Source organism: Leopardus geoffroyi, chromosome A3 (assembly GCF_018350155.1).
Source record: "Leopardus geoffroyi isolate Oge1 chromosome A3, O.geoffroyi_Oge1_pat1.0, whole genome shotgun sequence".
In the NCBI taxonomy this organism is placed as follows: Eukaryota; Metazoa; Chordata; class Mammalia; order Carnivora; family Felidae; genus Leopardus; species Leopardus geoffroyi.
This window is the reverse complement of record NC_059336.1, coordinates 120,526,493-120,548,613: the sequence shown is the minus strand read 5'-3', so window position 1 is coordinate 120,548,613 and position 22,121 is coordinate 120,526,493. Positions and strand designations below refer to the sequence as shown.

Sequence of the window (22,121 nt, the reverse complement as noted above, 5' to 3'; positions counted from 1 at the left end):
TACAGTTTATCCGGGGGGAAGAAAATATGAGTCACTGGAATGACTTAGGCTGAGCAAGCGGTGGTAAGAAGAATGTGAGATGGTACAATAAAGCAGCTGACAGCGGGGACGGTAATGCCCGGAGCTGGGGTGCTATTAATGGAGGTCATTCAAGGAGGACCTAGCAGGTGTTAGTCTGTGACTCTCCAGCCTCTTCACCATCTCCAGCTTCTGCCCGGTCCTCGTCACCCCAGCCCCCTCTCATCTGCAGCCGTGGGGCTGTCCATAACCGGGGGGCCTCCCCCTGTCTGCTCCTCTGCAGACCCCCCCTCTCTTCTTACAGCTGGCATGGCCTCTGGCGGCTGGGCCAAGCGGTCGCAGGAGTAAAGCCTGGGGGAGAGGCCTGCCTACCGCCCCCCGGAGGGGCATGCAGACCAGAGCACACACCCCCCTCCCCTTTATGGGCCATCCCCTGTTGAATACAAAGTGGAAGTGATGACATGTAATGTAGTGGCTAGCCACACTCACTGCTTGGCTGTGAAACTAAACCCAGCAACAATTTGCCTCAAAAGTATACAGAGAATGACGTGAAGCAAGGAGACCGGCCAAGTGGCATTTACAAGGACTGGATATCAGATGCCAAGGAGGCATCCTAGCACAGGGGCTGTGGCAAAAGAAAGCACGGGATGAAGCTGAGAAATTGCTGAGGATATATTTTAGGGAAAGTGATGGGAGAATTAGAGAAGCCCTATGGCAGAATGTCGTGTGCTGTGTTACCTTGGGCAGGGCACTTAACCTCTCTGATCCTGTTTCTTTATAAAATGAGGATAACAGTACTACAGACTTTATTGCATTGTTAGGAGTATTATAGTAAATATTTGTAAAGTTCTTGGTGTGGTGCTAAGCACAGAGAAGGTAGTAAACCCTGGTGTTTTTGTGTTTGTGTGTGTGTGTGTGTGTGTGTGTGTGTGTGTGTGTGTGTGTTTTAATATTAAAGATCAGCACATGAGAAGCTGGGGCAGTGATGAAGGACAAGAAGGACTCCAAGGGAATGAATACTGTATCTCAGGGGGCCTGGCAGATGATTCTGTGTTAATGGGACCCTAGATGTTTTAAAGAATGATGTATTTGGTGTTTGAAGTTTTCTGTTTGTTTCAGACTCCCAATTGCCCTGGTTAGTGGGTGGCCCCTATCAAGGGGACAGATCAGTAGAGGAGACCGGATCAGGCAAACAGAGCAAAGGAGAAACAGGGCTGCAGAGCGTAGGAGTTGCAGGGACACAGATGCTGCTGGCAGGGAGGTGAGAGGTCCAGAGTCCCCAGAGGCTGCCAGCAGCACTGAGATATGCCCACACATGCTGGGCAGCAAGGAGCTGGGCTGGTGCTTCTGTCCCTGGCTGTGTGCCCGAATCACAGAGCGACACCTCTGGCCCCTCTTGAGATTCAAAGGTGATTCTGATGAGCAGTCAGGGCTGCAGCCACAGGTCAAGGTGGGGCGGGGGGAGGGGCAGTGTGTGGCAGGGGCAGGGCACGAGGAACCCTGACTCCAGGCTGCCTGCCCCCTCACTACCCCCCCCCCCCCCCGCCTGGAGGGAGATTGGCTCTGCGAGCCTAGCCTCAAGAGGCACAGGCGGTGACAACCCCAGAAGATGGGCTGGAGCCAGTGGTTTTCCAACATGCCCATTTCCCTGGGCCCTGCTAGGGGACAGAGGTCTTTTGCTAAATGCCTTGTCCTCCCCTTACTGACTCTGAAATTCGTGATTCCTTTTCTGCCCAGTCGCACACTCATTCTTCATTCAGCAAATATGTACGATCATCAGCCTCTGCGGCCCCAAAAGATTAGACCCTGTCCAGGCTCTGGGATTCAGCAGGGACAAACAGGCAAGGTTCCTGCTCTCCAGAAACTTACCTGCAAGCCAGGGAGACAGAGTGCAGACACATAGAAAGTGTGTCAATTTGTAACAAGTGTTGTGAAGAGGAATGAAGCAGGGGTAAAAAATCTGTACAATATGGCTCGTACAGTTAGGGCAGAATCAGCCACAGGGAGATGGCAGGAAGGGAGGGGTAGAGCCACTGGGGCAGGTCTAACTATTCTTAGAGTTTTCAAGTTCGAGGAAGCCACTGAAATCCTGTCATCGGACACTGTTAATCCCTACTGATGTGATTTCTCAGTAACCAGAGCAGCTATATTCTAGTGAAGCTGGCCATATCATTTGTCCTTCTCTTTCTTAAAATAGGTATAAAAATATTAGGCAAGACAGGTCCCAGAGACAGAGGAGGACCCTTAATAAATTTATGTTTAGCTTCATGTGGTTGGATCTGCTAGACGTGATCCCTGGAGAGTACGAGAGAGCCCTAAGGGAAAGTACTTGTGCCTTAAAAATAAAATGGCTCAGAATGTAAAAGGCACATGGCGGTGCGTTAAACCCCACCTACTTCTATGTACTAACATTAAGAATAAGTATTATCAGTAGCGGGACTAAAAATATATATATAAATGTGTCACTGAATCTCTCGTGGCAATGAGCTGTTTTCACATTCTTTTAAACGTCTTCTGTTCTTTGGTTTATTTCCCCAGCTGGGTTGTGGCTACTTTGAATCCATTGTCCTCTGGTTGGAAGCTTTCTAGCGGTGCCTGTGGGTTCCCATCACCCCCTGAGCTGCTTTGGCACCTAGAGGCCAGGGCTCCTGACCAAGCCCCGCCAGCTCTCTCCCTTATGAGAGAGGCGACTTTCATCTCCTGCATTCGGCTCTGATTACTTACCCAGGAAGTGCAGACTGCTGCTCAAGGCTTTCTGCCCTCTCGCTGAGATTCCAAAAAATCTCTTTAGTTATATGACTGGTCCCTTTCTAACCCTGAGCAGATAAGACGGTACATAACTAGCATTATGTTTCTTTTCCTCAGTGATTCTTTCTTGCGTTTCCTCCAATCAGGATAGGGTCAGCTATATGGCTTCAGAGTTGTCCACCCCTCCTCTTTTGAAAGTTACCTCTGGTTGCTTAAAAACAAACAAAAAAGCAACTAACTTTTTCTATACCTCCTCTCTGCCCCAAAAGAGCGAGCCTATTAATTTTGCTTCTCTACCTAATTTTCCTTAAAACCGGGTATGCAAAGGGTTAAAAAAAAGCAACAAAAAACTCCAAGTCCAGCATAGCAGATCAGTTTACAGACACTTGTATACTGGTTTCCTCATATAAACACTCTACCCCTGCGCCATGCCTCCATGATTCTACTGTTAGAGATTATTTTGTTTAGCTTGTAGGGCTTTTTAAAAAGATGCATATGCCCTCTGGAAGACTGTTCATCAGCTGTTAGCATCTTGTGAATTAGATAATCAGATCACTGAAGCAGACAATTTTGATTTTCAGCAGGGTGCTAATAAGGGCATGTTCCTGGGACCGATGTGAGCAGCCTGAAGGTCCCAAATGCCTTAGTTGGAGGGCTTTAGGGAAGGTGAGAGAAATGAGGGAAAGGTGAAATGCCTTACAGCGAAGTAGAGGGAGGGGAAATAGGAAGAAAGCGTCAGAGGGAAAAGACAAGGCAGCCGTCTTGGGGCGGGGGGGGGGGGCCTGCCTTTTGCTCCTCCTGCCCATTTGCCCTGAGCCATCGGATCCTGTCTGAAAGCACTCGTGGTCAGGTCTGGGCCTCCGAGACTCCGAGCTCCAGCCTTGGTGTCTCTCACAAGCCCTTGGCCTCCTCACCAACTGCCTGCTAGACGCTGGCCCACCTGATGTCCCCCCCTTCCCTGGCCACAGCCACCCGTGTCTTCTCCGGTTTGGTGGAGGGTGTTGCTGGCCTTCCGTCATTGTACCTGAAAGCCTGCAGTCCCACATTAGGTACCATCCACCTCTCCCCCCCTGCAGAGCCCCTCCAGTCCTGCTGATTCTGCCCCTCCCTCTCCCATCCGGATAGCATCCCTCACTGCAGGCATTTACCCTCCAACCTGGGGCTATCCACTCACTCATCTCTGCCTTAAATCTCCGTGTCCGGTCCTACGTGCCACCTCCAGGTTGACGGTCACTGTCACCCACTGCTCACTGCTCCCAGAGCTCCCTGGTAACGCAGGCAAAACCTAAACTTGTCTGCCTGTTGCTTAAAGCTGTCCTCAGTCTGGCCCATCCTGGTCCCCTGTGTCTTTCCCTCAAGGGAGTTGAAGAGAGAGGATGTCGAGGGCCGAGGTATCCCTTAACCCCCACCCCAGCCCCCTGGGAAGGAACCATGACCGTCTTCATTTTTCATGTGAGGAGACTTGGCTTTAGGTGAGGTAACTTATTCAAGGTCAAACAGTCGGAAGTGGGGAGAGCTGGGACTTCAGCCTAAGCCTGTCTGACCCGTGAGCCCAAATTCTTAACCACTGTGCCCCGGTGCCTCGCAGACTCAAAGTGCGGTCCCTGGTCCAGCAGCACCGGGGAGCGGTGTGGAGGGGATGCAGGCTTTCAAGCCCCGGCCCTGGGGGCTCAACCAGGATCTGCACGTCTGTAAGTTCCCCACTGGCGTGCACTTTACAGTTGGAGATTTTAGGGAAGAAAAAAAAAGCGTTCCTTACCCTCTGAGGCCTGGGTCTGAAAATCAAACTGACAAAGACAGGGGCACTTGGGTGGCTCAGTTGGTTAGGCATCCGACTCTTGATTTCGGCTCAGGTCGTGATCTCACGGTTTCGTGAGTTCAAGCCCCGTGTGGGGCTCTGCTTGGGATTCTTCTCTCTCCTCCCAGTTTCTGTCTGCCTCTCCCCCACTCATGCTGTCTCTGTCTCTCTCAACATAAATAAATAAATAAACTTAAATAAATAAATAAAAATAAACTGACAAAGATTAGCGGGACAAAAGCACATACGTTTGAAATTTTACACGGACATGGGGGCCTTGACTAGAGAACGCGACCCCAAGATCTGAGAAGAGCAGGACACTTTCATACCTTTTAGGCAAAAAAAAAAAAAATCGAACCCAAGAAATTTGTGAAGAATTGACAAGACAAACGGGTTGGGGCTGAAAGTGATGAAAATGGTAAATGGTGAAGAAGTAACTAGGGAGATATGGGTTAGCTTAACAAAGTTTGTTTGCAGATTCCTCTGGTGCCTTCTCTGCCTGCAAAAGGAGATTCTCCTGCCTTTCTGCAGAAAAGGGGGAGTTTTTTTCTACATTTATTGCTTCTTGATTACCTTCAGGTCAAAATACATTTTATGTCAAAGAGGCATATTTGGGGGTGACGTATTGTGCTTTCCTCCAGGGCACAATGCCTTGGTGGTTCTTCTGTTTCTGTCTAAGCCTCTGGCTCTCCCAGCTCCGTGGCAGTGCTAACCCATCCCCTCCCTGGTATGGTAGTTAAGAACATCGTGGCCTCTGGAAGTAGATTTTGGGGGTTCAAATCCTGGGCTGCCACTTATCAGCTGTGTCGCTCTAGGCAAGTAACTTAACCCTTTGCTGCCTCAGTTTCCACATCTGTAAAATGGGGATAAAATAGTGCCATCTATGGGTTGTTGTAAAGATTTAAGGAGCTAACACTTGTAAAGTGTTTTAGCGCACTGTGCCTGACATGTGAGGAATAAAGCACCCACTGGGTGTTTCACCCCACATCTTGCTTGTCCCTCTTTTGAGAAGCCCTTCCCCTGACCGTCAAAGCTCTAGGTGATCTCGCCCTTTCTAGATTCTGTGGCAAATTCCCTGAGAATTGTATCTTAGGGAAAATCTTTTCCTCTTATTATATTGATGAGGAAACAGTCTCACAGATAAAACGGCAGAACCAGGACTTGAACCCAGTACTTTTCAAATCTAAAATTAACTCTGTTTCCAATGTACTACGTTAATACACTTTCTATCCCATTGTGGTAGGTCGTGCATGTGCCTTGGAAAAAGAATGTTAAAAGTATTCATCAAGATGATATTTGTAATTGCAAAAAAAAAAAAAAAAAATGAGAGGTTGGCTTGAACATATCTCCACAGATTCCTTTACTTTATGACTTTCCAGAGGCTGTAACAGGCTGATTTGCACTGTGAATCTGGAATAGGGAGATTTGGTATGCACACTTTCACATTTCATATATTTGCTCAGTTTCATATATTTCTTTGTCCTTAGACCCTTTTTCTGGGGGATTCTTGCTAGCGTCTCACAACCAGTGTGTCACAGAACATGGTTTGGGGAAGGCAGCTCTGTTCTCCCTCCACCCCATGTGCTTGTCAGTTCACTGAAGTCTGTCTACCTTCACTTCCACCAGAGTGATGCCGGCAGGTTGGGTGTGAGGACCGAGGGGGAGGTCCCGCAGGACCAGGCAAGAGGGTCCTTGGCTTCACGCTGATGAGCCAGCAAGAGGCGAAAACAGGCATCTTTATTGAAGATGTAGAGAGAGCAGATATAGACGGACCATCCGTGAGAGTCAGAAAGAAAAGGGGCCCGAGTCTCGTCTCTCTTTGGGGTCTGGGGGTTTTTACTGAGGGCAATGGTCTGGTGTATGTGTCCTCTCAGGCATCCAGGAACCAGTTAGAACGAAGATGAGAACCCAGGTGTCATTCCTTAGAGCTGGGGGGGCCTTGGCATCGAGATATCCAGCACCTGTGTTCTGGAACACGCATATGATGGCTTCCTCGGTCACCTGGTCCTTCCTTAGATGTTATCTATTCTAGAGAAATCATTAACTCTTTGCAGCACAAGAAGGACATTACCTTTGCATTACAAGGCATGTGTGGAGTAGGGTACGATGCAGGTCCTAGCAAGACTAGAAGCCCAAAAAGAAGCCAAGCAAAACCCCAGCCTTTTCTCTCACTTCCCTTCTGTCTTCCTGTCTCAATGCATGACAGTGGCTGTACTAGTGACAGACCTTCTGAGGCCCAGTCCTGTGGATTCTCTCCAGTGACCCCTTTGCTTGATCTCGGCTGCACCCGACTCTGCTCTGTCGCGTGAGCCTCTGGCATGTCACATCTGCATTGGGGTTTGCAGAGTTAGTGCTGAGGCAAGAAGGTTCTCGGGGACGCTGGCTTTGGGAGGGTGCTGGCAGTCACTAGAGGTGGAGGTCAAGTTATTGTGACTGGCAAATACATAGAGCTGCCTTGGGCAGGTGGTACACGTTTCAGACCCACAGGTCAGTGCGGTTTGATCTGAAGGAACGTGCCTCGAGTCTCACTTCTCAGGCCTTTGGATGTCCGCTGGCCTTGGCCGCTGTTGCTGAGCAAGTGCTCAGCGGGGAAAGCGTGGCGGAAAGCCCCGCTCAGCAAGGGCTCAGCGGTTCTAGGCCCGGGGATGCAGAGGGAAGGACCCTACTGGTGAGCCTGCTGTAAGGGCTTGCAGCCATCAACTCACAACAGCCTTTTGACATTCTCGCCCAGTGTCCTTCCTTGCTCAAGGTCACACATCTGGGAAGCGGCAGGCAGTGCTGGGATTTAACTGGAAAAGCCATGCTGTTGACCACTTTGCCTCATACGCTCTCAAGGAGTCTGAGGAGGTTGGAAAGAAAAAACAGACTAGGAAGAAGCACTAGGGCGCAAGTCAGGAAGCATCCCCGGAGCAATGGCGGCTTTGCTGATAGGGGGTATCTGCTCTCCCCTCTTGTTCTCCGGGCCTCCTTACCTCTCCCTGTCTGTGGGAAAGTGCTCTGGGACCTTGAATATGACTGGCTCCCAGCGGGGCCCTATCCTGCTGGCTCCTCCAGGCCTTTGTGCATTCCAGGGAGAGGCCCATCAGAGAAGGAGGCACTGAAGCATCCTGAGGTGCACCCCTTCTAGAACACAAAAGAGCAGGAGATCAGCAGGCTGCCTGGTTTCTACTGGGAAGAAACTGAGCCAGCGGGCCTGGCCCCGCTGCTGTAGTCAAGACCCCCAAACCCCCTTGGTGCTCCTGCACAGAGGTCTCTACCCTGAGTACCCAAAATGGGTATTTTCTCGGCAAGTCAGAGTTTCTAACAACCGTGAGCTTGGCCTCTGTCCTGTGCAGGCCCTGCCTCATCGGTCTTCCAGAAATGTTTGGGGAAGGGACTGACACTGGGGCTTTTCAGTTCTAAGTTCTCTGTGTTGCTATTTTCTCACTCCCTTAAGACACAAAGGGCCCGTGTTCCTGTGCTCCCAGTTTGGGGGGTTTGGGGACGGTGAGGAAGGAGGCTGCCCCGAGAGCAGAGGGCACATCCTGGGGGCATCTTAGGAAGAAGCCTGCTGACAGCTGTACCTGGCAGAGGGCAGGGTGGCCTAAGGGGGGAAGGAGGACGGGTTTAAATCCCGGGCTTGGAGGCTCAAGATGGAGAACACCACCCCCGGAGCTGCTCCGTCGTGAGAACTGGCCCTGGATGCCAGCCAGCCAGAGCCCTAACGTCTCCTCCCAGGCGTGGGCAGAGAGGGGATGAGGAGATGCCAGGCCAGCCCAGTGAGCCTGACCCGGGAGGGCCTGGCTCTGCAGCCGTGGACCAGTTCTGCTGTCCTCCTGTCCCCTAGCAGGTGGGAGGCGGGGGCACACAGCTACCCGTGGAGTGGGCGAGGGGTGTCATGAATCAGTCCTTCTTCGGGGTGCCCCTTGGCGTCTCCAAGATAGCACCCATTCCCTTGTATCCTAGTCACTCCTATGGCCCAAATCTCTGCTCCTTCCTCCTCCTGGCACGGCAGCCCTGCACCCCCTCCCAATCAAAATTCCCAGAGAGCCTCTTTTCTTCACAGCTGTAAAGCTCTTTGTGTGATTAAAGTAATTCCCACTAAAGTAAGTCATTCTTTTCTGAATGACCCATAGGCTTGATCCTTCCAGGGTGCATTTGCATTTCAACTGGAGAGTTTGTACAAGCAGAATTAAGCATTAATTAGTAGAATGAGGGAGCAATTATTTTTTGGGGGGGGTGGTGGACTTTCCCAGGCCCTTCCCTTCCCTCCCCTCCGCTCCTCCCCAGAGTGCCCACTCCCCCCACCGGGCAGTGAGGGTTGCGGCTGGGATGCCGAAGGAGAGATCCCTGCAGCCAGAGGAAGGCTGGACAGCATCGGTTCCCAGATGGTTCAATTTCCTTTCCATTGAAAACTTTTTATGACCTTAAAAGAGTCAGTTTTTCATTTTCCCAAGGTTTGTTCTATTATTGCTGATTTCCTAACACCATCATTTGACAGCAGCAAACGACAAAGAGGTCATATCAAACAGTCTTCTAAATGGAATAGATTCAGCTTTCTAAAAATGTACCACATTGTTCTTAGTCTCTCGTTTAGCCACAGACTGGTGGACTCTTCATGGGGTGGGGGGCCGGCCTGCAGGACCACCACCCGGCTGGCCCCTGAGGCCCCACACCCCCCCCGCCCCCGAAACACCGTGGTTTTCAAACACCACCGCACACTGCATTAAAGATGCATTTTCAAATGTTAATAATTAATGGTAATGTTAATTTATCATAGTTTCATCTAACATCCTGTAATGGAAATGGCCCCAGGGGACAGGATGGTAGAGGGGATTGAGGAGCAGAGAATAAAAGAAGTAGGGAGTCCATGAGGGGCATTGGGAGGAACGAATTCCACCTTCCCAGGACACCGGCGAGATTCTTGGGCTGCGGGAGGAGGTTTATAGTCCTGCCCGAGAGAGGGAAAGAGAGAGAGAGAGAGAGAGAGAGAGAGAGAGAGAGAGAGAGAGTCCACGTGTGCACGCCTGCCTGCATGTCAGGGAACCGGGGAAATATACGTAGGGTAGCACCTGACCTTTGGGGAACCTCCCACCCCTCCAAATGCTCCTCCACGGCCTGGCTTCGTGAACAAGAGCTGGTGTGCTAGCATCAGGCTCCCATATGCCGCTGTCCTTGACCCCCAAGCAAAAGACACGAAGCAGAAAGGGCAAAGGTTTGGAATGTGTGCCAGTCGTGGGAGACGCCCAGCGCAGGGGCCCTGGCACTCTGGGGGAGGGACCTTTCTGTTCTCCACCTGGGTCTGGCTCCTTACGAGCCGCCTTGGCCTGGTCGCCAGGTCCCCTCAGCCTGCCTGGGAGGCCCCGCTCATGGGTGTTTCTTGCCATTACAGGTGTGTGTGGCTGCTGCGGTGCTCTACGCCCCAGGTACAAAAGGCTGGTTGACAACATCTTCCCTGAGGATCCCGAGGTGGGTCCCACCTCCGCCTGGCTTCACCCCGCGCTGTCTCACCCCATCCAGGGCTGCGAGGGGGAGGCGGGTCTCCCAGGCCTCCTGCCGCTGGGCCTGCTCAGACCCTGGTCAGTGGGGAGAGGCGGCCGGGGGCCTGCAAGCAGAGGAGGTCTGGATCTTTCTGGAGTCAGGATCTGCAGAGGGCTCTGGAAGCTTGTTTTGGCAAGCTTTGGGCCTTTGCTATACAATTGAGACGTCTTTCCCACCCATGTCTATCTGAGTGATGGTTCCTTGAACTGCTAACTCCCTTGATGGTTCTATGTCCCTGCCATTTAGCGTGAGTACTTCCATTCTCGGGTTTTGGCTCAGGAGCCCATGTCTTCTCTGTGGCTCCCTCTGGTACCTGTCAGGTGGTCTGGGTGTATGCACGCCGGGGGCCTGGCTTACTGGCTTCCAAGCTGCCACTCCCCACTCAGGCTGCATTACGGGTCGTGTGGTTTTGGAAATGTCAGGATGTGACATATTCTCGACTTGCTCTCTGGAAATCAATGACAGCTTCTTGATAGACAGTTGAAGGGTCACATTTCCAGCATCCTCTGGAGAATTCCCTAATTGCTGCTAAGCTGCCCCCTCTTCCCATTCATGCCTTGGTGCTGGATATCCAGCATATTTTAATTCTGAGTTGCTTTCAATGAAGCCTTATTATTCATACACACATGCATATTTATACATTCATGTATATATATACACATGCATTTATACATATATATACACATATACACATATATTTATACATTTATACATTCATGTATATATATACACATGCACACGCATACACATACATATGCACACTTATACCACTACTCTCATTTATAGCTGGCATATTGTGGGTTAAGTTGTGCGTTCCTGGAAGGCAGGAACCATGCCTTGGTCATCCCTGTATCCCTGAAACCCACATGGGGGGTTGGTCGCATACATAATGGCACTCTGCTAAATAATGATTAAGTTGGCATATTATTTACTTTTAGACTTGAGCCCTTCTAGCCATGGAACGGCCACAGTGACACATGAGGGCCTGTCTTTTGCAGGATGGCTTGGTGAAGACCAACATGGAGAAGCTGACCTTCTACGCCCTTTCAGCTCCAGAAAAACTGGATCGAATTGGCGCCTACCTCTCCGAGAGGCTCATCCGCGATGTGGGTCGTCATCGATATGGGTAAGAAGTGTGAGAAAGTGAGACGGATACTTTCAGAAGTGGTATTACGTTTTTAAGGCAAAACACAGGGTCCTTTTATGAACATGACGGTAGACTGGGTTATTGAACACACTGAGAAAAAGGGGCCTGGGACTGAGGGATGGGCTGCATGGGTTCTTCCAATGGCAGGGTAAAATCTGATGCTGTTGCCAAGATGCAGGAAGAAGGAGATGTAGACTTCCTGGGAGCACCTCTTTTAGCATCCATGTACCCCTTGGGTCTCCATCTAGAAGCCCTCACGTGCAGTCTGGGACCTTGAAAAGTTAGTCTAGTCCAGAAAGTGCCATTATTCTCATTCAACCGATCAACCTACTGTCTTAAAAACCATCTATGGATGAGCCCTGTTGTATGGAAACCAATTTGACAATAAATTTCATATTAAAACAAATAAATAAGCATTTGGAAAGAAAGAAAGAAAGAAAGAAAGAAAGAAAGAAAGAAAGAAAGAAAGAAAGAAAGAAAGGAAAACCATTTACATTTTAGTGAAAAGGCAAGTTTAGGGGTAACTTGTCCATTAAAAATACACTTAAATGAAATATTTATCAATCTTCTGAGAGGGAAGACTTGCTATGTTTAGAAGAGAGAAGAAATCTTAAATGCAAATGATCAATAGATTTAACTGTTTAAAAATTTAAATATTTTGATGTCAACAAAGAAACCATCGAAATTTAAAAGACAAACAGCAAAAAGATGTGTTTTGAAAGAGGTGGGGAAGCTGAGAGGCTCAAAAATGTGAAGCAAGGGCCCCAAAAAACCAACCCACAGAAGAGGAAATAGGAATAATAATATTCAATAAATTTATAATCAAAGATGTGCCTTGAAATACTAAGATACCATTTTCACTTATAAACTGACAAAAAAATATTTCCAGTATTAACCAAGGAATGACGACATGAGACGCACTTTCATACTTTTCTAGAATGAGTGTGAATTGATTGAAACTCTTTAGAAGGTAGTTTTGAAATATAGGTCAAATCTTCAAGAACATTTATGCCCTTTGATCCAGTAAATTCCTTTTCTATTCGTCTATCCCAAGAAATCAATCTTAAGTTATAAACTAGCCTTACACAGAGAGAGATTCATTATGGTGTTTTTTACAAGAAAGAAATAGTGGGGGCGCCTGGGTGGCGCAGTCGGTTAAGCGTCCGACTTCAGCCAGGTCACGATCTCGCGGTCCGTGAGTTCGAGCCCCGCGTCAGGCTCTGGGCTGATGGCTCAGAGCCTGGAGCCTGTTTCCGATTCTGTGTCTCCCTCTCTCTCTGCCCCTCCCCCGTTCATGCTCTGTCTCTCTCTGTCTCAAAAATAAATAAACGTTGAAAAAAAAAATTTTTAAAAAAAGAAAGAAATAGTGGAAATTAATGTCCAATAAGAGGAAAATAGTTTAGTAAATGATGATGTTTATCATTTGGTGAAATATTATCTATCCAACAAAAATGATGTTTATAAACATGTTTTCCATATAGTAATGAAAATGCCATAAGTACATGAAAAATAGAATACATAATTATGTATAAAGTGCTTTATCATCAGTTTAAAAAATAAACAACAACAAATCTCAATGCCTAGAAAATATAGTAAAAACAAATATGCCATAAAAGTGAAGAGTGCTCATTTTTTGAGCAGTGTGGCTGGGTGTGTGTGTGTGTGTGTGTGTGCACACGCACTTTGTTTTGTTTTTTATCTACCCTTTTTGTGTGTTTCCTAAATGTTCTCTGTTGAACATGTGTTACTTTCCAATGAAAAAAGTGAACAGTAGGACCTGCCCTTCCCACACCACAGTTTAGAGCAAAGCTGAATGTAAGAGAACCCAAAAATGTCCCTGGTGATGGGGCGAGGGACAGGGTAGATCCACGGGGCATCTGGGTGGCTCAGTTGGTTAAACATCCAACTTTGGCTCAGATCATGATCTCGAGGTTCATGAGTTCGAGCCCCACACTGGGTTCTGTGCTGACAACTCAGAGCCTGGAGCCTACTTCGGATTCTGTGTCTCTCTCTCTCTCTGCCCCTCCCCCACTTGCTTTCTCTCTCTCTCTCTCTCTCTCTCTCTCAGGCATAAATAAACATAAAAAAAAAAAAAGGATGGGGTAGATCCAGAGCAGTTGTTCCTAAGTTCCATTGCTTCTATTCTCCACAAAGTCCATCCTGTACTTTCCTCTGCTTCTACCTTTCTTCTGTTGCAGACTCCAGATTACGGACGGCAGCATTAGAAATTGTCTCCCTGCCCCGTCTTTCCTGTTCTGGTCCTTCCAGTCGAGAACTGCTAGCTCTGATCTCCAAAACACAGACCTTTCCTGGCTCCTTTAGAATAAAATCCAAGCTCCTCAGCTTGACCTCTGGAGGCTTCTAAACCTGCCCCTAACTCGCCACTCCGCCAGCCATGCTCACCACACCTGCCCCGCCTGCTCTAGGCCCACTCCACGTGGACTGGCTGACACTCCTCCCTGGGTCTCTGGGCCTCACACCTCTGGGTGCAGCGCTGTCTCCCCTCGACCCCCGTCATGGGCCCCCACCGCTGCGCATCAGCCCTACCACCCGACAAGGCCCCTTCTTCCTGGTGAAGCCGGGGCAAGAATTGGAGTAAAAAGGTTTACATTGTGCTTATAGGGTGTAGACGTCCCACCTCTGCAGGACCCACCAACAGATCTGAAAGCAAGCTATCCCGAGGATAAAAGCAAGACCAAAAACAGTCCATCCCTATCATCATTTTATAAAATAAAAGTAGGCTACAATAAAAAGGGCACAAATACACTGTACATGCTGATTATATAAATCGCCTTGACATATTGTAAAGCATATTCAGGCAAGTAAAAATGACTTTATCCTAGACTGAATCTAACACTAATATGCTAGCAATAACGTTAAGCATTTAATACTAATTTTATCTGCCCTCTCTGCAGTGATGGTTCTCTTGGTAAAAATGTGCTGTAGCCCGCACAGCCACTTAGAATCATTCCACTGCCCTCAGAACTACCATTCAAAATTGGTATCGTTCTGTTAAAAATAGGCATTGCAGCGTCTAAGTAAAGCCTTGAACGCCTCGTTGGAAGCTTTAATCATAAACATTTGGAGAAGAATCTGTTAGATCTGATCTCCTATTCTCTCTCCTTGCCCGCCCCGTCTTTCCCTACCCAGTGCCGCACTCATCATTATTCTCTTCCTTGTCATTAGTATCTTCCTGATGGCAGCTTTGGAAGGGCAAAATATTCACATGCAGACAGTCTGAGGGGTTGTGTCTCCCTGTCGCCATGCACGTGTCTGTGTTTGCTGTTTGATTTTACAGACGTGAACCTTGGGTGTTCGACCCAAGTCACAGAACCATCTTCTACCCCACGGCCTCCCCGCTTTATCACCCCGCTCCAGTTGTGTGTGAACTCTGCGTTAATGTGTGTTTAGCATCAGGGGTGATAACGAAATGTGGGCAGAGAGGGAATAAGGTGTGAATTCTAAGGTGCTGCTCACTGACGTGAACGATGATGGGCAGAGATGTCTGCCTTTCCTCTCAGACCACACCTGGTTCCCAGGCTCTGTGTACCTACTCCTTCTTGGTTGAGCACAAGGTGTTCATGCAGAACGAGCTGCCCCTTCTGGAATTCAATAGGAGATACTTCTTGCCTCACTCCCTGTATATTTTCCTCAGGAAATATACATTCCCTGTATATTTAACTCACCTCCTGCCATGGGCCTTGCCCCGGAGTTCCTGTTATTATAACCCCCAAGTGTCCTCTCTTGGTGTCGGTTGCTGTCCATGAACCCAGTTCTAGCCCAGACTCCTTGGGCTCTGCCTTACTCACCTGCCTTACTCACCTGACGGCTCTGAAGCCCTCCCAGTACATCCAGAACCCTTGCTGCTGTTGTCTGTACCTCGGGCTCCTGCAGCGGGCTAGTCTTCACCAGCACCTTTCTGCCTTGACCCACTCCTAGTACTCAGACCGGTTCAGTTTCCTGGACCTATTACTTCCCTGGATTCCTTCCAGGACACTGAGTCCAGATCACCCAGGCTGACTGGCCCTGGTCCTGTTGAACAGACATCACCCTGAGAAGCCCACACTTTATTCTCTTGGAGACTGTAGGCCCAGCTACAGGAGATTCCTAGGGAGGTTAAGGTAAGGTAGGACCAATGCAGAGAGCCTTGGACTAGGAGGTTCCAAGGTCCCTTTGCCTTCTAATCTTCTAAGATGCTTTGAAAAGCTCAAGTTCATCATTATAATCCTTCCATCCTTAGTATGGGGGCCCAAGATGGGGAACAAAGAATAGTATATTCAAAGAACTAGGCCTTAAACTTCTTGACTTTACAGTTTCTCTTCTACTATAATTTCCAGTTTCCATCAAAATCTCCACTCCTGGTTAGTAGCTAATTTTTTTTTAATTTATATGTTTTAATCCATTCATTCATTCATTTTGCTAGCAAAGGATGGCTTTTCCTTTTTAGGATTTTCTGGGAATTTTTTTTACAGGAAAAGGAAAAGCAGCAATCTAAACTCAGGAATTTGGGAAGTCTTCTAGTTTCTTCTCTTGCCAAACCCCACTCCACCCCTTCCTTTCCCTCATTTGAACTCTGTGAGCTAATGGTGAAGCCTTTCCTACATAGGATGCTGGGATGATTCATAGGAGAATAGAGTTCTACACTGCTTGCCCCCGTTTTCCCACCTGCCATGTTTGGTTGCTCAAATATGGCCAGGTTTGTCTGCAAGGAAAGCCTGTTTCTTTTGGAAGGGCCCCAGCCAGGCTGCTTCGCTGACCAGGACAGCCAAGCTGAAACATGCCAGGACTTCTGCAAGGCATGGCAGCTTTCCTGGACTGTGACTACGATGGCCTCTAAAGAGCCAGGAATGGCCAGCACCGCCCCCCACCCCCGCACCCAGCAGGACATGGTGGTTCTGATTCACCCGAAGGAGCTCAAAGACCCAATGCTGGCTTTGTCTTTGAAAGACATCCTGTAAATAAGAGCATGGCCTGATCCATTTGTAAGCATGCCCAGAGATAACTATGTAATAGCATTTAATGATATTAAGTAATAATTTAATAAGAGTGGACTCAATTCACCTAACATTTAAAAAAAGTGGACAGGATAATGTCAGAGAGGCTGTTTTTCTTATGATTGCTCAACATAGAAGTTAGCTCAGAGGTACCTAAGAAATGGTATCTGATGTCTTAAAAAAAGTTAGGAGACACCATGACTGCTGTTACTTTATATATTTGGATTTGCAAAGCTGGCTCGCTCACCGTGAGGCAGTTTGGACACACAACGTCTGAAACTGAACGACTGCCAGGAGAAGCATTGTGTGCTTTGTGTCCTGTCCTCCTGGCACCTCCAGAATTCACCTTGTCGTCATGCTTCCTGTGCTTTCTTTTTATTTAACCAAACTTTGTTTTAAAAAGAAGACAAATGGGGAAAGGAAGGAAAAATAAAATAAAAACAGAGAGTGAGGCAAACCATAAGAGACTCTTTTTTAAATATTTTTTTAATGTTTTTTATTTATTTTTGAGAGAGACAGAGACAGAGTATGAGCAGGCAAGGGGCAGAGAGAGAGGCAGACACAGAATCCGAAGCAGGCTCCTGGCTCTGAGCTGTCAGCACAGAGCCCGACGCAGGGCTCCAACCCACAAACCTCAAGATCGTGACCTGAGCCAAAGACAGACGCCCAACAAACTGAGCCACCCAGGCACCCCTTAATGGGAATATTTTAATCATGTGGCCTGACCTAGCAGCAGAAGGGGCTGGGAGGTGGTCTTGATGAACAGCCACGAGCTCAGTTAAAATTCTAAATTACTAGGGAAAAAGAGGGGAAAGAGATTCCGGGGGAAACTCACAGCATTCTGCCTCAGATACCTAACTCCCTAAAGAAAACTACAAAGATTTGAACTGGAATAATTTTGGACAGATTTGCAGCAGCTTCCTCAATAGAATTTAAATAACCTATTCCAGTAAATGTCTACTCTGTTTTCTTTAGTATGCAAGGGCCTAGCAAGTGGGGCATGCACCCCTTCATGCTGTGTCTTACCTGACCATAGGCTCCTATCGCCCCTGTGGAACAAATGTTGGGTTTGGGCTCAGACGTGCCCTCCTAATTCTCAGCAGGAATTTGATTTGCGGCACTTTTCTGGGGATTCAAGAGACGGGTTGAAGAAGACAACCACCAGGATAATCAGGGGTTGTCCTGCGAAGGCTAATTTGGAGAGGATTGGGTATTTTGAGCAGAGAGAAGAGCAAGAAACAGGAGATTGTTGCATTCAGGTGGTTGAAGGGCTTAGCCCTCTTTTCTAAGTGCTCCCAAAAGTAGAATTATAAATACAGGATAAAGGTATTAAGGTTTAGCTTGAAAGATAAAGAAGTTTTAATTTAGTTGTCAAAAAACAGGATGGACTGACTTACTAGTAAGCCCATTCACCGTTGGATGGTGAGTATTTCTGGTTTCAGAAGATGTTCACTCAGGTTTTAGACTTTAGAAGAATTAAGTAGTTAGGGCCTTAGAGTTGGCATAGAACATCATCTTCATTAGTTACAGTATGCATTATCTAAATATGGTAATGCCATGAACCATCTTGTGTGACAACACTAGGACTTCTGAGGTCTTTAAACACAATACATGCAGATTTTATATTCCTTAACCTTTGCAGTTGACTAGTCCTCAGGCCCATCTCAGATTCTTCATAAACATTCTTCCGAAAGTTCTTCTCTTCCTCCCACTAGAGCTATCTCTCTCCTTCTTTGGAACCCTTGTGAGATGTCCTGCATGATTTTCTTGTAGCATTTCTTTTTAGAGGAGGTATCTGTGTGTTTATCTTGTCCATCCAACTCCAGGCCCCATAAGTTGAAGGACTTCCTCCTTACATCCCTGCACTGACTAAGACAGAGCTTTTCTCCCGCGGGTGCTCAACAAACACTTCCTGACCTTGGATCAAATGATTCTCTGATCTCATTGGGGTTGGGTTCAGCATTTGCTCTTCTGAGCATCAACCTTTCTGGTTGTATCTACTCACGAACTGGTACACCTCACCTGTCCTCGTGTTCTTCATCTGTGGAGGGAGGGGCTGGGGGGCCGGTGTCTGGGCTCCCTTCTGGCTCCGGTTCCTTCTGACTCTTGTGCTGGGCTGGAGTGGGCACTGGTTGGAATGGCTGTGCAGATGCTGGCCACCTACGGAAGAGCCTCATTCCCCAGATGCTTCCCAGGTGGCCACTACGCTGCCATCTAGATTGTCCCGGTCACGTGGTGAGGGTGGAATGGGTGTGAGGCCAAGTGACGGTGTTGCTTTCCCCAGGTACGTGTGCATCGCCATGGAGGCACTGGACCAGCTGCTCATGGCCTGCCACTGCCAGAGCATCAACCTCTTCGTGGAGAGTTTCCTTAAGATGGTGGCCAAGCTGCTGGAGTCGGAGAAGCCCAACCTGCAGATCCTTGGCACCAACTCGGTAAGGAGCTGCCCAGGCGCTCTGGAGTGGGGAGTGGGGAGCATGGCGGTGGGGCACGGAGGACGTCTGGGTCAGCATTGTTATCATCCAGTCCCGTTTGGTTTCTGATCCTAAGTACAACTCACTTCTTATCTTAGTGTCTGTCCCTCTGAATAAAGGGACTTGTCTGAATAAAGGAGTATTTGGGGGTTTTCTTTTATTTAAACAAATATATGAGAAATAAAGTAAATTTTAAAAATAAAATTCACCATAGTAAAGCATATGATTCAATGGTTTTTAATACGTTCACAAGGTTTTGCAGCTATCGCCATCTACTATATTTATCTTTAGATCTGTGATCTTGAAGCTTTTTTTCTAGTAATAGATTTTTCCCTTAAATAATTTTAAGTGGAGCCCCAGTAGATATAAAAATAGATGGAAAAGGAGTCATTCCTTTGAGGGCAGGGCGTGCCCTATGCTTGGCCCCTGACTCCATAGGGCATACTTTGAAAGCTGTCCAGCTTGTACTTCTTTCAAAGAAGCATAGCACAGAGGCATCGGTAAGTGGAAAGATCATGCAGAAACAGGAAACAGGGCTTCTGGCTTAGTTCTGCCCTTGCCTGGCTGGGTAACTTTGACTGGGCTGTCTTTTATGGACCTGTCTTTTCATCCGTACCATGAGCTGATTGAACTTGGTCCAAACACAGTGATGCTGGTCTCCGTACAAGAGGCTGCTATCTTGATAGTTACGGCTTGGGGAGAGAAGGGCTATTAGATGTGTCAAGAACTCCCTGCTTCATATTTATCTATATAGACTTGAATATCCTGGTGGCTTTCTTCAGTGTCTTGCCCTCTGCCTTATTCCTCCCCCTTCAGGGCATACTTTCAGCTCCAGGTCTATAGGCAGCTTGGTGTTAAAAGCCCTGATAGGCACCTATTTTACAAACATCACAAAAGAAAAGCTAAAGGTTCGCTCTTAGCATTCCCAGCCTGACATTTCTGAGTTTTTTATTGCACGGATCACAGCTGCTCTCCTGTTCTACCTAAGTTGATTTACCCAGAAGAAGATAGCCTTTAAATTTTAATTTTAAGGAGCAAAAGTGGCAACTATTCCCTTCTCTTTCCTCTCCCTGTGAGCCAGCTGCCTTTGACAAATTTCATATACGGTGGCTGAGGGTGAAGTCTTTTGTCAAGTTGCCCTGGCAACAGCTTCAGATACTGTTTCGTTTGCCCTGTTAAGATAACTCTAGTCTAGGAGAGAACATCTGAATGGAAAATAAACCAGTCATCAGGCATCCAGAGGGCCTCTCCCCATGGGGGACCACAGAAACAGGTGGCTGCCAGAGCTACCTTTCCCCATAGCAAGCCCTGGCCCGGGGTAGGCGATTGGTTAGTTCCTGCCTTGTAAATTCCTAGATTCCCATCACAGCCCATCAGTGCATCAGCAACAGATGAGAGTCGGCTAATGATTCCTGTACTGCAGACAATGAAGGTTATATAAGGACAAGCAATTATGAGTAAATTAAGTCGAATAACTAGTAGATCCAGAGTCCAACTTTGGAGGCAGCTTTTGCTAGTGCTGTCCCTCATCCACGTGCTCTTGCCAGCTCTCAAACCCCGGGGACGTCCACAAGCCTCCCTAAGAATCATGTTCTAATGCTCCTCATTGTCTTAGAACCGCCAGCATGCTAATACTCGATGTAGTCTTAGAGAGTCTAGCGTAGGAGTTTCAACTGGTTTTCATGGGGGTTCGAGGCCTCGTGGGGGCAAAGGAGGACCTGGAAGGAGGACTAGAAAGATCCTATGTGGAGGTTTGCAACCTTTCATTTGGATGAAGGGTTTGGCTGCTAGGAAGTTAACAGAAAGACAAGGAAGGAGGGAAAGAGAATATAAGAGGAAAAGAAAAGGAAAAAAAAAAAAACCCACTGAGCTCACTTAAAACCTTCGTTTTGCTGGATTTCTCTGCTTGGAAAAAGAAGCCCCAAAAGTCGGATAGCTTGTCTGCTCGCACAGCTGAAGCGCTGGCTTTAGATGGTGATTTATTTAGCCCCGTGCCATGTTCTGTCCCTAGAGTGCACTCCTGTCCCTAGAGCTCTGCTGTGCCACCAGCCTCCCTGTGGCCAGGCCAACTCCGTGACAGGTGGCCCACTGCCTTGTGGCTGAGAAGTTGAGAGAAACCTTCCCCCTGAGCCAGCTCTGCCTCCCTGTACCTTTTCCCTCAGAACTGGCTTTACTGCCTGAATCCACTCAACAAACCTCCGCCTTCTGCAGAGCGTCTCTTCAGAAACCCTAGACACTTCAAGGTCCCAAACCTGGCCAATGACAGAGTCTCCTGCAGAGCTTTGGAAACCTACAGATTCCCAGGTTTCAACCAGACTCACTGACCAGCATCTCTGGAGGGGGCACGTGGTCACCTGGGAATCTGCATGTTTTCACCTCCCATGTGATGTTAGCAGTGGATTTGGGGACCACTGACACACACTGTAGTCTTCAACCTGTACAGGGTTTCTCTCTCCCTCCCCACCTCCATTCCTTTCTTCATCCCTAATAGGAGTTTATCTAGCTTGTAAGAATGACCTTGGGTTGACACATCACAAAATCCAAATTTGCTAATACCGCTCCTGCACATTGCATGCAGTAAAGTGTAATTTTTAAAAATCTACCCTCAATGAGAATAGCTGAGTTTTGGAAGCTGATAAGTGACCAGGAAAGTCTGGAGAAGACAGGGAGCCAGGGCCAGCTAAGCTCGCTTTACTTGTTTGGGGATTTGCATTTGTGCCTTTGCCTCATTGCCCGTGGGGTCTAAATGTGTGTCTCAGGGACAGCACAGTGACCATGTGTCCTGACCTTTAAGATTACTCACGAATGATGGGCGCCTGGGTGCCTCAATCGGTTAAGGGTCCGACTCTTGGTTTTGGCTCAGGTCATAATCTCATGGTTCTTGAGTTTAAGCCCCAAACTCTGCCCTGACAATGTGGAGCCTGTTTCAGATCCTCTGTCTTCCCCGCCCCTCACCTCTCTCTGCTCCTCCCCCAAAACAAAATAAACATTTTTTTAAAAAAGATCACTCACTAATGATAAACTGAAAATGTTAAATCTGAAAATGCCAAGTTCCCCTACATAACCAATCTACTCTATTAGCCTAATGTATACAAATAGTAAACTCTTATGAAGATTCATAGATTACAGTTTGCACTTTTATCCCTGCCTCACAACATATAGAAAAATTAACTCAAAATAGACCAAAGACCTAAATGTAAGAGCTGAAACTATAGAACTCTTAAAAGAAACTAGAGGATTATGTGTTCATGATCTTGGATTTGGCAATGGATTCTTAGGTGCAACATGAAAAGTAGAAACAACAAAAGAAAAAATAGACAAATGGACTTCATCAAATTTAAACCTTTTGTGCATTCAAGGACACTACCAAGGAAGTGAAAAGACAACCACAGAATTGGAGAAAATATCTACAACTATCTGAT

The 22,121-nt window shown here is 47.7% G+C and overlaps 1 protein-coding gene across 3 annotated transcripts in view; it reads left to right on the top strand.

The window, feature by feature from the left end:
* The window catches only part of EFR3B (EFR3 homolog B), an 80,504-nt gene that overhangs the window by 26,602 nt on the left and 31,781 nt on the right, over positions 1-22,121 (top strand). For all 3 annotated transcript variants that reach the window (XM_045447534.1, XM_045447533.1, XM_045447532.1), the window contains exons 2-4: positions 9,936-10,012; positions 11,083-11,210; positions 18,510-18,660. In XM_045447534.1, coding sequence (XP_045303490.1) covers positions 9,936-10,012; positions 11,083-11,210; positions 18,510-18,660 — 356 coding nt within the window. The remainder of the gene's footprint in view (positions 1-9,935; positions 10,013-11,082; positions 11,211-18,509; positions 18,661-22,121) is intronic.